The sequence below is a fragment of the Cantharellus anzutake genome, assembly GCF_015039405.1.
Source record: "Cantharellus anzutake strain C23 chromosome Unknown EI90scaffold_5, whole genome shotgun sequence".
Classification (NCBI taxonomy): Eukaryota; Fungi; Basidiomycota; class Agaricomycetes; order Cantharellales; family Hydnaceae; genus Cantharellus; species Cantharellus anzutake.
Window position 1 is genome coordinate 1,778,517 of NW_024066955.1, and position 12,373 is coordinate 1,790,889.

Below are 12,373 nucleotides of genomic sequence, written 5' to 3' on the forward strand. Positions count from 1 at the left end.
ATCATCCGTTAATACTTAATGTTTGGGCACGGGGGCTTCGGTTCGTAAATCAATAATCAATGATTACAGAAGGTAGTTGGCAGGACGTGACTCGCAACGTTGAGAGGGGTTCGACAAGTATGGGAGGGGTGAACTCCGGCATATAGGCCATCGGCAAAGTACCCTGCTAGCAGGTAGTTCAGAGTTGCTAGGGTTCTGACCTGTTCTACCACTATAGAGGCTGGGATCCTGCCTATTCTACCAACCCAAAACCTTGAGAACTACAGGGACCCTTGGAATTGAATTGAATCTGATTCACATTTCGAAGGATCTGTGGGCAGACTTTGCCGATGCAGAGCAGGCCAGGAAGTTCATGATGGATTGTGTCACCGCATGCATCCGAAGCTGTCTTTTTCTATTGAAGCATGCATGTTGAGTGCATCCAAAGGGTCAGTTTTCGGGGATCAGCGTCGTAAAAGTCCGAGGGAAGCAGCGCGCGTAAATAGCTATAGAAATTTATGTGACTATGAAATCGGGCTGGCGGGCGTACTAAACACTTTGTTCCTCAACATTAGGAGCGTTCTCTCTCTCCAGGTGAATACGACGGCGAACTTGCTCACTCACTATCGACTTGCTCGGTCTTACATTCCTCAGTCTCATTCTTGCATTTTCACCGGTCGTAGCACGACCCTTTAAGCCATGACCTCAACCCCAAATAATTCTGAAAAAGTCGCGATCGAAATAAGACGTTCTTTCGAATCCTCTGAACCCGCCGATAGGCGACAACTAACACCCGCCGTCTATCCGCCATACACGCCCGAAGAAGAAAAGGCGCTTATTAGAAAAGTAGACTATCGACTGATACCGTGGCTGTCTTTTCTTTACCTGTTATCCTTTCTCGACCGAACGAGTATCGGGAACGCTTCACTGTATGGGCTGAAGAAGGATCTGAAGATCAGTGATCAGCAGTATTTGTGGGCGTTGACAATTTTCTTCTTCTCGTACGCGACTTTTGAGGTGAGTAGAAGGATATATGTGTGTTGCAGGGTATTATGACTTATGAGCCTTCACGTACAAGTAGGTGCCGAGCAACGTGTTGCTGAAAAGACTCAAGCCTCATCTGTGGTTGAGCTTTCTGATGATCGCTTGGGGGATCGTGATGACGTGTCAAGGGCTCGTAAAGAATTGGAAAGATCTAATGGGTATGTCAAGGTTGAACTTCCGCCTTCACGCTCACAACTCGTTGCGAACATCTATCTGACCTCTGACTTGTATTTGTGCATGTGGATCCCTGCGACGCCAGCCGTCCGGTTTCTCCTCGGGATGGCGGAAGCAGGCCTTTTCCCCGGTGTCAGCTACTACCTCAGTTGCTGGTACAAACGTTCCGAATTCGGGCTTCGAGTCGCGATATTCTTTAGTGCTGCGACGGCATCGGGAGCGTTCGGTGGATTATTGGCGGCTGCCATTAGTCAAATGCATGGTGTTGGTGGTGAGTGCTTGGCTGACCTGATTGGTCGATTTTGGTCTCGGCACATGAGGTAATCATGACACTGATTGGCTATTTTTGGAATCGTTGGATAGGTAAACCGGGATGGGCGTGTAAGCTTTTCCTCGATTTTCAAATTCGCGGTTTATCAACTCCAACTCATTATGATTCACGGGGATTGAATAGGGATCTTTATTTTGGAAGGATTGATCACGGTCGTGGCGGGTATGATGTCATACTGGCTTGTCGAGGACTTTCCTGATGACGCTAAGGCAAGTTCGCAGCAATATGTTGTCTTTTTCGTCCCTGTTGTCTAATGACTCTCTACTAGTTCCTCACCGATCGTGAGCGAGCCTTCATTATCGGCCGACTTCAGACGGATGATCAGTTCAGTGCCGGCGGTGAGGCCTTTAGCTTCAAATATGTCTGGAACAGTCTCACGGATTGGAAAACTTGGTTGGGAAGTGCGTTCTTTTTTATGTCCTTTTTTTCTCGTCCAAACAACTGCTTCGCCTGATAGTGCTCTGCTATGCCGGCTGGGTCGGTCCTCTCTATGCCTTCGCGCTCTTCGCACCAAGTATCATCAACCAACTAGGCTACCGCGCTACACCTGCTAACCTCCTCTCGGTACCCATCTACGTCTGGGCAGCTATACTTACCGTAGGAGTCGGTTATATGGCTGATAGGACTGGTCACCGAGGGTGGTATAATTTGGGATTTTCCTCGTTGGGAGTTGTGGGATATGCGATTTTGATTGCGAGTCGACATGCAGGGTTGAGTTACTTCGCTACTTATTTAGCAGCGAGTGGGATTTATCCTGTGATTCGTGAGTCGAGTACTTTCCTTGGAGGCTAGAATCTAGGCTAATTGACTTTCCGCAGCGAATACCTTGTAGGTACTTCAAGGACGGCTGTGGTGTGGGCTATTGATATGATTCATTTTATCTTCATAGGGCATGGATGAGTAATAACGTCGAAGGGTCCTATAAACGCTCCGTCTCTTTGGGAATCATTATCAGGTGTGTATTTATTCTTAATGGCTCACCGGTGGTCGCATCTTATTAACCCCCAAACAGTTTTGGAAACATCAACGGAGCTGTTAGCTCGAATATCGTACGTACCCCAAGCATATCCAACTTTACATTTAATTCTCATCACGCCCACAAATTGCAACAGTACCGTGCCAAGGACAAACCATGGTATCGCCTGGGTCACACCATAGTCCTCGTCTACATCATCATGGGGATCATCACCTCCCTCCTCTTCCACTTCTTTCTCGATAGAGAGAATGAGAAAAGAGATCGAGGCGAAAGGGACGAGAGGATATTGGACAGATATGAGAGTGAGGAAGTGGCGAAGAGGGAACATCATGGGATGGGAGGCACGTTTGTGAGTTTGGATGAGGCGAGAAGGGAGAAAGGGGATGAGTGGAGTGGGTATCGGTACACATTGTAAGATTGGTGGGGTGTTGGCCTGATCATGAGGTGGTGACGGTGGTGAGGGTTTGACATCTTCTGCTTCAATTTGTTTTGCGTGGAAACTGTTTGCACAAACGGGCATGGAAGTTTTAAAGTGTGAAGCTGTGTCGTCCGTTGGCTCAGACTCGTATCACTATCAGAGATCTAGAATGTATTCCAAGTGACCTTGAAAACCAGGTAATTTAATGTGTTTGCTCATGGTCAATTGTACACAGCTCTCAAGAGTCCGAGCATGGGAAGATGCCACATTACTCATTCAAAATCACAAACCATGTGTAGCCCAACGTCACCTTCTCATGCATACTACCAATGCAGGGGCTGAGAGGGGGGCGCAGTAGAAGGCTTCGTTGCTTCGTCACTATTAGTAAACTTCCTGGGTGAGATGCAAAAGATGATCTGAATACTAGCAATTTGGTATCATACTGTTAAAGGTCAAAAATACACAGTCACCGATCAATCCAGCTACACACCAGTATACCATATGAACCCAGTAATATGACGCATTACTCCTGCTGTGACTTATGCCAAATGCAACGGCGAGAACAGCCAAGATAAGAACGATGCTCTCAAAGGGATCAAAGAGGAATATGAGAGGTTTCCCTATGATCTACCCGAGAATGACGAGAAATCTAGCAGAGAGGTAACTCAGTTACCGTGCCTCCCATAAAGGGGGGGGTAAAACAACTCGGCGCACAGAATGAAGAGGAGGGAAATCTGGATCGAGGATCCAACGGCCACACGACAGTAACGAGTTCGGCGACATCCCCCAACAGAGGCAGAAGAATGAGACCTGCCCATTCCGCGGGGATGTAACTAGAGGCTGGTAACCTGCCTAGGATGTAACCCCATTCCGTTAGCCCATCGATAGAGATAACGAGGGGCAGCATGGTGATAATTACGAGCTGCGAAGAGATAAGATAAAGCGAATCGAAGCAAAAAGGCACGCCAACCAGTGTGTATGGCCAAAAGTCCAATCGCATTCGTCACAGTCAGCTGTGGAGTCTTCTCATCCTCAGCCGAAGTTCCTATGCATCCACGTTTCCATCCTGAACCGGTACGGTTCCTATCGGCCAACCCATAGCGCAGAAAATATTATGAAAGAATATGAAACTGGCTGTGCACCTCCGACAACGAGCCATACCAAAATTACTGTCTTCTCTTGAGAGTAGCCTTAAGAATGATGCTCAGCCTCTCATAGACGAGTTACTTAAATCAGATGAGTCATGTACGATACATATATCCATTGTAATGAATAAAATTAGATGCGCTGTTTTTTTTTACTAAATTGTTGTCAAAGGGTTGACAAGCAATGAATTCATGGTTATGTGAATAAATAACTAAACGATTTATTCGGCAAATGCCCTCGGCTGAACTGTGCCGGTGGTGTTCCCACGCCAAGTTTGTGCAAATACGTTGATTTTTACTACGGGGCTTCAGGCCGGGGATCTGTCCGATTAAAAGTGAAAGGTGTATGGCAAAATCAACTGACCAAATTTCTGGAATTTCCACTAGTCAATACAGTTCGAATTACATATATTCCAATACAGTAGATTACTGAAGTAAATGGGAACAAATGGAAACCCCGCCGAACGCTGCTTCAAGATGGCTAGAGTCAACCCTCGGGGGCAGGAACGCGTGAATTATGCTCTATGACGCAATGAAACAGTCACAAGTACTGGAAACTGGAATTCCCCGTCCGCCGAGGATGAATTGCTGCTGCGTAAGCCTGTTTTAGCAACTATTAGTTCAACAACTCTCTCCTTCCACAAGCCTTGTCCACTCAACACCGTCAATCCTTCATGTCGACTGATACGTCAGGTTGGCCCGCAGCCACGACGATTCCTATGTTTAATGACGCTAAAGTACTTCTAACGTCCCACAGTGTTACATTCGAGAGAAGCCACAGGTTTGGCCAGCATTCCCCCTACCGCCGAACCTCGCAGCAATAGTAGCACCGAATCATATATTCGCACTGCTTCTCCAACCAACGTCGTTGAAAACACTACGACCGGACCCGACAGCCTGTCTATTCTCACTTCTGACCAGGACGCCGAAGACGCTCTCACCAGTGCAAGAGATCACCCGTGCGTCACTTCGCAAGGAACCCGTGCGGTGGTGTCGCTTTTTGTGCCAGCGAAGAAGATTGTGGAGGAGCCTACCAAGATGGACAGTTTGAAGGCAATCGTCTTTGCTTCATGTGAGTTCGCCGCTCATTTCAGTTACCCCGATCCGCCGCGCCCGGCCATCACCCATCTCTGACAATCTGCGTTCATTTTGTTATGTAGGGCTCAACCCTCTTCTCATCTTCGTCCCCATCTCCGTACGTATGACTTCACCGTCAGATCCACCGCTCCAGATTTTATTACCTGACTGATATCGGCTTACCCCAAGTGGGCCCTCAATTTTGCTCTGGACCCCGATAAGTCATCTAATAAGAATACAGTCGTTTTCGTCAGTACGTCTCGCCTCCTTGGGATCTGCACACTCGCAACCTCTGTTGTCACCACCAACATTGGCTAACAAGCGTTTCTTACCTCCACGTTTTAATGACTATTTGGGGATTCGCGTTATATCTCACCGCTCCCGGTTCCTAAATTCCCGTCTTCGGATTGGTTGCCATTACCGCGTGTGGATATGCATCAACAACGTCAACTTCCTGGCGCAACCATTCATCTACCCCGCCTTTTTTTCCATCATCGGCTTGTATGGCCAACCAATCTGAATACCTGTGCAATCAGCTGTTTCCCTAGCGATAATACCTCTCGTTAGGCTCCTCTCTTTCGGGACGGAGCAACTTGCCATACGACTTGGACAAACTCTTGGCGGTCTGTTACATGTCACGCGTAGGTAACTTATTTCGACTTTTTAGATGCGTTAGTCTGACGAGCGTCGGCGGCATATTTGGGCAGTGCGCAATGTTGTCGAGTTGCTTGTTGGTGTAAGTTTTTATTGACCGGACATCCTCGCCCTCTGCATCCAATGTTGATTCCCATACTCAACCTGGCGCATAGACAATCGCCCTTGTGTGAGTTCCTACCGTCCGCACAATCATTGACATGATGATCTTTGCCGTGCGCCGATAGACAAGGCAGATTGAGGGTTGTCCAAAGTTCATGTATGTTTCCCCTCCCAATTCTCCTCTTCTTTTGTTAGACGTGAACTGATCCTTTGGAACCACTAATACAGTGGTAGGCTCGATCCTGTCGAACCTGCTTCTAGTCCTCGGCACGTGCTTCTTCGCGGGCGGCACCCGCTTTGCGGAGCAGGGATTTATGGAGACTGGGGCGCAGCTCAATGTTTCACTTTTGGTTTTAAGTGTCACTGCTATCCTCATTCCTGGTGTGTTGTTTCACGAGCTTTTTTCTCTGTTGACTGGATGATGATACTGATGCTCTGTATTCCATTTGTCCTTTTTTTTGGTGGTCGATGAGTGAATAGCTGTATTCAAGGTAGCAACTACCTGGAACCCCCAACATAGTGATCAAGAGGGCGATGTGCTTCGTGCCAGCCATGGGGTTGCCGTAATCCTTCTCGCTAAGTTAGCAGCTCACACCTTCGTCACCATGAAGTTCAGCCAATTGTAATATTGCAGTTACATTTCGTACTTGATTTTTCAGCTCTGGTCGCACGCGCACCTCTACAATGAGAAGAGCGTGGGCAATGATCGTTCCCCTTCGAAGCAATACCCTCCCAAGAACCGAGCCCGATCTGAGCCAGCGAACAATAAGGTGAAGAAGCATTCAAGAAGGAAGAAGAGTAACGGCACTAGTTTGGACTCCACAGAGGAACTAATGGGGCGATCAAATAGAGTAGAAGGCACCAGCACTGTGGTTCAGGATGGAACCGTGAAGGCAGAAAAGGGTTTAGGAACTTCGGCTGAGGATGAGGAGACTCCACAGTTGACTGTGGCGATCGCGATTGGACTTTTGGTCATGGTGGTTGGCGTGCGTTTTTGCGAACGGCTTTCATCTTCCTCTCTGAGTACAACATCTCTTCGCAGTTCATGAGTTTCACCACTGTGCACCTCGTTACCTCTGTCGATGGGCTAACGAAATCTGGTTACGTCCCCGCGGAATGGGCAGGTCTCATTCTTCTCCCTCTGTTGGGAGATGTCGCCGAACTCGTTACTGCCGTGTCCGGCTCTGTGAAGGATAAGTTGGATATTTCGATTGGTGTGGCCGTTGGATCCTCGATTCAGATTGCCCTCTTCGTCCTTCCGTGCGCCGAGTTGTTTCACCACCACCCCTCCCTTGCGGTAACTGAGTTACCTTTCCGCTAGATTTCTCGTTATTTGGGGGTGGATCATAGAGAAACCTCTCACGTTCCTCTTTGATCCCTTTGAGAGCATCGTTCTTTTCCTGGCTGTTCTCACCGTCGCGTTTGGCATAAGTCACGGTAGGAGTAATTGGTTAGAAGGTGTCATATTACTGGGTTTATATTGTATACTGGTGTGTATTCTCCTTGGTTTGGTGTTGTAGCTGGATTGATCGGTGAATTGTATGTTTAGGCCACGGTATTTTGGTGGTATCCTGGATCGTGACCCAGGCTTGCATCTCATTCCGTTTGATCCATACCTCTTACATTGCATTTTTAACCTTCCGTAACTGTATGATCCCAAATTGCTAATGTTCAGATCATGTTTTGCATGTCACCCAGGAAGTTTCCCAATAGTGACAAGGCAACGGAGCCTTCGGCTGCGCCCCCTGTATTGGCAGTAAGTGTGAGAAGGTGACGTTATATAGCTAATGATGGTTTATGAACAATGTGGCATCACGTGACACCATCTCGAAAAGAGAGGGAAAACGTCTAGTGAGATCGAAAAACAACAATACCACCCCCCATTCCCCCCAAACCGCTTCCCCTTCCCACGCACGATCTCCTAACCATGGATGATCAAGAAAAGTTTGACACAGGAGGGAAAGCAGGGCTCCAAAAGCCAGCTAACCCTGCTAGCTTGAGACAGTCTAGCACGAAGCGAGATATGTACAACACGAACTCGAGCACGCCGCTCCAGCCGCACCAATTGCCACGTCGTGGTACCAAAACTACAGCAAGAGGACAAACAGGCTCAGCCAACAGTAGCCCCTGGGACGAAGCGGCAGCGACTAGTACCCCAGAAATGCAACTACTCCGCGACAAATTCGCTGAACACCCTTATCCGATTGCGCCAGTCTCCGATCAACTGGATGTTACCAGCATCCCGATGTCATGGCCCAGCACCCCAGACATGGAACGACACGCTGTACCAATGGAAGACAGCACACACACCACAGATCCTCAACACTCCTCAGAAGCCGAACACCAAGAACGGTCCGACTCGGAGAACGAAGAGATGTGGATGGAAGACCCGACCCCCGAGGATGAGGAACACAACAGGAACTGGAAGCTTTTGGAAGAAGCGTCCACGAGTATGAACGAGGTTACGGAGAGACTATCACTTGTCGGCCTTGCAGGCCTGTGGGAACAACTCCTCCCGACATACTCCCATTGGTTCGCAGGACTGCCCAAAGCCACATACAAAAGCCATGGTGAGAAGATGGTGGGAAAAGACCTAGAAAGCCGTCTGGCGGAGGCAGAAGCTAATGTCTCCAACCTCGCTTCAACTAACGCTTACCTATCCAATTGCTTGAAATCCTTAGAATCCAAGGTGTCCACGGCCCAAACCCAACCTCTGCCAGAGAGGGACCCGGATACCGTAGCGAAACCAATGGTGGCCCCGACCGAGTCTTGGGCGAGCGTAGCAGCAAAGAATCCACCGAAACCGCAACCCAGACAGGCAACAGCAAAGAAACAGATAGTGAAACCGCCAGACCAAGCCCACGAAACAGCCACACAGGGAACGGAACACAAACAGATGGCAGACCCCCACTGCCTAATCATCCGCATCAACCCTCCCCTGAAACCAGACCAACGCCCAAATGGCATCGAGATCTGTAAGAAGATCAATGACATGCTAGAGAAAAAGAATCTCCTGCACTACCTCAGGGTGATGGCAGTGGGATACTCGGTAGCAGGGAACATTAAGGTTACGATGGCCCCAACCTGCAAGGCGTCCGACCTACAGGACTACGGGAACGACATTGCGGCCACCATCACAGACAATGAGGTTCTCTCAACCCTACCAGACATGGAACACTACCGCGTGAAAATCAATAAAATACCCACCCACTGCGGCAATGACCCACTCCCGATCAACATGATCCATGAAGAGCTAATGACGTATTGCCCACCTTACGGGGAACTGAAGCAGTGGTGCCCACCCAAATGGCTGGGCTCAGATGCCACCATTTACGCTAAGAATTTTGCATCCATTGTACTGGACTTGACTAACAAAAAAGACAGAGATACACTCTTCCAACTCAGGACAGTGTACTTATTTAACTACAGATGCACCATTACACCGTATGAAGATCGTGCTCAAGTCTTCGCATGCAGCAAATGCGGCATGTACTCCCACCGCACGGCCAACTGCGCACAGCCACGGTGCTTAAAGTGCGGGGCAAAGGACCACAACACTGATGACCACCAAGCAGATGTGCAACCTCGCTGCATAAATTGCAAAGAGGCACATGTAAGCGCCTTCAAAGAATGTAAGATCAGGAGAAACAAAATGGGCCTCAAACCCATCCCGAAGAAGACTGCGCAGCCACCTAGCAACCCCCAGCCACAAACTGCACAGCCGAAGGCTGGCAACAAAAAGAGAAACAAAGGCAAAGGGAAGGAAGAGGCAACCAATCAATCAGAGGTAGCAAGCGTAGACATTGGCCTATCGGGCGACAATGTAAGCCGCATCCTAGAACAGAACCGGTCTCCGGAAGCCCAAAGGGCATCCACTGCTAAGCTTGTCCACACACGGTCAAAGACAAAAATTGTCAAACAGACCAATCAACCCAACCTGTCAACCGCGGAAAGTGGGGAAAAAATGGACATTGAAATGACAAGCCCTCACCTCACCTCCCCCCAATGAAGTGCACACCCAAAATAGCAGCCCAACTCTCGATATGCAGCTTGAACGTGAATCGGTCCAATGCGGCGACACAAGCGGCAATGCATATCATTTCCAAACGAAAGAACCCAAAGCCAGACATATTACTCATACAAGAACCGTGGTGGGAGAAGATCAACAGCACATACGCATCAGCCACCCTAAAGGGGTGGCAAGCAATCCTCCCCAAACTACCTATCGCTGAAGGCGAACGACCAAGATGCATGGCCTACACCCGCCAGAATGCACAAATAGAGCTGACACTAAGGAACGACTTTGTCAGGGCTCGGTCCTCAATCAGGGACAGCCCGACCTCGGTCCTAGGTGTGTGTGGTGTTCCGGGTGCTTGGGCGCTAGACCCCGTCCTCAGCTCCTCAAACTCACTGAAGGGACTAAGCGGGGATTGAGTTGTCATGTATTACAGAGGGTAACTACAACTTGCCTAAGCGGGGATTGAGTTGAGAAGAAGGGTAAGTTTCCCTATTCCCCGCTTGGCTACTATAAAAGGAAGTGTACTGTACAGTTCGTAACGTGATTCCGGGTAGAAGCCGAGCATGTTCCCGCGACTCGGAAAAGGTGTCACATGGGTTAAGGCGAGTTGCTCGCCTTAACCCACGTGACTTTTCCCGCGGGCTCACATGCGGGTTGAAGTTGTGAGAGGTATGTAGGGATGGGGAGGTCTGGGAAGGTGGTTCTGGGGTGTGGTTGGGTGCCCTGACAGCGGGGTCAGGGGCCGATCCCTGACAGACTTAGCATCAGATCTAGACTTCATGATCTTGGAAGTCAAAAGAGAAGGAGCGGTGCATGCGCCGATCAGACTAATTAATATCTATAATCAGAAAACCCTCACCGACCCCCAAAGCAGGGAATACACAGCGGACAGACTGGTTAACACCAGGCTGGATGTGGATGTCCCAACGGTCATAACAGGCGACTGGAACATGCGACATCCAACCTGGGATGATCAGGTCGAAGCCCCGTGCAACCGCACAACAGAGACCCTAGAATGGCTCGAAGGGAAAACATTTTCCATCTGTAACGAACCCTTCATCCCAACCCAGGAGGACAACATGGGACACTCATCGGTTATTGACTTAACCTTTGCCAATGCAGCAGCACTTGGAGCAGGCGTCCTAACGGGACACCACGTAGATATGGAAATCGGCAGTCTGTCGGACCACCATGCCCTCTCCTTCCAGCTAGGCTCCCCCAGGGAAGAAGTAGACAACCTGTGTGAGGAAAAACTCAACTGGAAACATGCGTCGGAGGACAAATTTACAGAGGCCCTGAAAGCGACCATTGAAAACAACAAACTGGCCCACGACAATTTGGTGTACAAACTCCTCAATGAACACCGCATTACAGCTACTTCAGAAGAACTCGACAAAGCAACAGAAACCTTGCACAGGTACCTAGAAAAAGCAGCAAACGACTCAGTTCCAGTGAGACGGCCAAGTAAAGCAGCGAAACCATGGTGGACAGAAGACCTTTCAAAAGCATATCGGGAACTCCGCAAAGCCAAGGAAATGCTGAAAGACTGGACCAGAGATTTGCACCGACCCTCAACATTCCTGGCAGGCCGCGTAAAAGACCTCAAGAGGGAGGTCCTCATGCGCATCAGAAAGGCCAAACGGGAATACTTCCGCAACATCACGGAAAAGGCAAACCCACACAACCTCTGGGACATAAGGAAGTGGACCAAATGCCACAGGACTTATATATCGCCACCTATAAAGCGCAGTGACAACCTAGAGCCAGCCATTAGCCATATAGACAAGTGCCAAACCTTACGGGAGAACCTCCTCCCAGAACTCCCGAGTGTCAGGGCACACCCGCCTGACCCGGTTCCACCCGGGCCCACCTGGGCCCACCTCACCCGCTCACCCGCTCACCCGCTCACCCGCTCCCCGCTACCCATCCTTCCTCCCTCTTCCCCTTTCCTCCCTCTTCCCCTTTCCTCCCTCTTCCCTCTTTTCTCTTCCTCCTTTATTTCACTCTCCCTTTCTGTTTATTCTTTCTATTTACACGGACCACCTTCCCTTGTATCATTGTACTGTTGACCCGTCCGGCTCGGACACCCCGGGCGACCTCCCGCTACGCCCAGCACGCACGGGCGCCCTCGGGATCCCCCGCGGGGATACCTGGATGGCTGCAGCCCTCTCCGCAGATGACGTGGCACCCGTCACGTGACCCAAGCCGCATGTACATAAATGTACCTGAAGTGGGAACTGAAGAAGTAACCTTCTTCTCACGTTTTCCACTTCAGGTAAGTAGTGTAGTTCTTCCTTTTAATAACAATTCACATTTTCCACTTCAGTCTAAGTGGCCAGGGACTATAGTCCCAGATCGGGCCCATCAGTATGCGCGCCCGCTTCGTCCCCCGAGAGGGTCCCTCTGCCGGGCGCTACAGCCGGGCCCCCTCCACCCCGGACGCGTCCCTGACACC

The 12,373-nt window shown here is 49.7% G+C and overlaps 3 protein-coding genes across 3 annotated transcripts; all 3 read left to right on the top strand.

The window, feature by feature from the left end:
* Positions 1-678: 678 nt before the first annotated feature.
* Positions 679-3,142, top strand: EI90DRAFT_3279192 (MFS general substrate transporter; the record flags this gene model as incomplete). Its single annotated transcript, XM_039066653.1, has 11 exons — positions 679-727; positions 803-996; positions 1,061-1,181; positions 1,283-1,468; positions 1,561-1,578; positions 1,652-1,737; positions 1,797-1,929; positions 1,986-2,295; positions 2,418-2,483; positions 2,541-2,577; positions 2,641-3,142. 11 exons carry the CDS (start codon positions 679-681, stop codon positions 2,917-2,919), a joined length of 1,479 nt encoding a protein of 492 aa, XP_038922088.1. The 3' UTR covers positions 2,920-3,142.
* Positions 3,143-4,647: 1,505 nt separating this feature from the next.
* EI90DRAFT_2990025 (Sodium/calcium exchanger protein-domain-containing protein) lies at positions 4,648-7,528 on the top strand. Its single transcript, XM_039056078.1, has 14 exons — positions 4,648-4,760; positions 4,825-5,139; positions 5,228-5,262; positions 5,334-5,397; positions 5,681-5,785; positions 5,852-5,880; positions 5,954-5,967; positions 6,026-6,057; positions 6,129-6,281; positions 6,381-6,480; positions 6,535-6,886; positions 6,943-7,160; positions 7,222-7,390; positions 7,450-7,528. The coding sequence occupies exons 1-14, from the start codon at positions 4,742-4,744 to the stop codon at positions 7,480-7,482; spliced, it is 1,638 nt and encodes a 545-aa protein (XP_038922089.1). The 5' UTR covers positions 4,648-4,741; the 3' UTR covers positions 7,483-7,528.
* Positions 7,529-7,713: 185 nt separating this feature from the next.
* On the top strand, positions 7,714-8,806 carry EI90DRAFT_3036657 (uncharacterized protein; the record flags this gene model as incomplete). The annotated part of the gene is made up of 1 exon (XM_039058717.1): positions 7,714-8,806. A coding segment is annotated over exon 1 (616 nt), but the record flags the coding sequence as incomplete, so codon positions are not given.
* Positions 8,807-12,373: the final 3,567 nt, after the last annotated feature.

Bases quoted from the DNA above. Each gene is read 5' to 3' on its own strand.
- EI90DRAFT_2990025 (XM_039056078.1), top strand. The intron at 5,398-5,680 runs GTACGTCTCGCC...CTGTGCAATCAG, and splicing joins GAATACAGTCGTTTTCGTCA to CTGTTTCCCTAGCGATAATA. The intron at 6,887-6,942 runs GTGCGTTTTTGC...ATCTCTTCGCAG, and splicing joins TTTTGGTCATGGTGGTTGGC to TTCATGAGTTTCACCACTGT.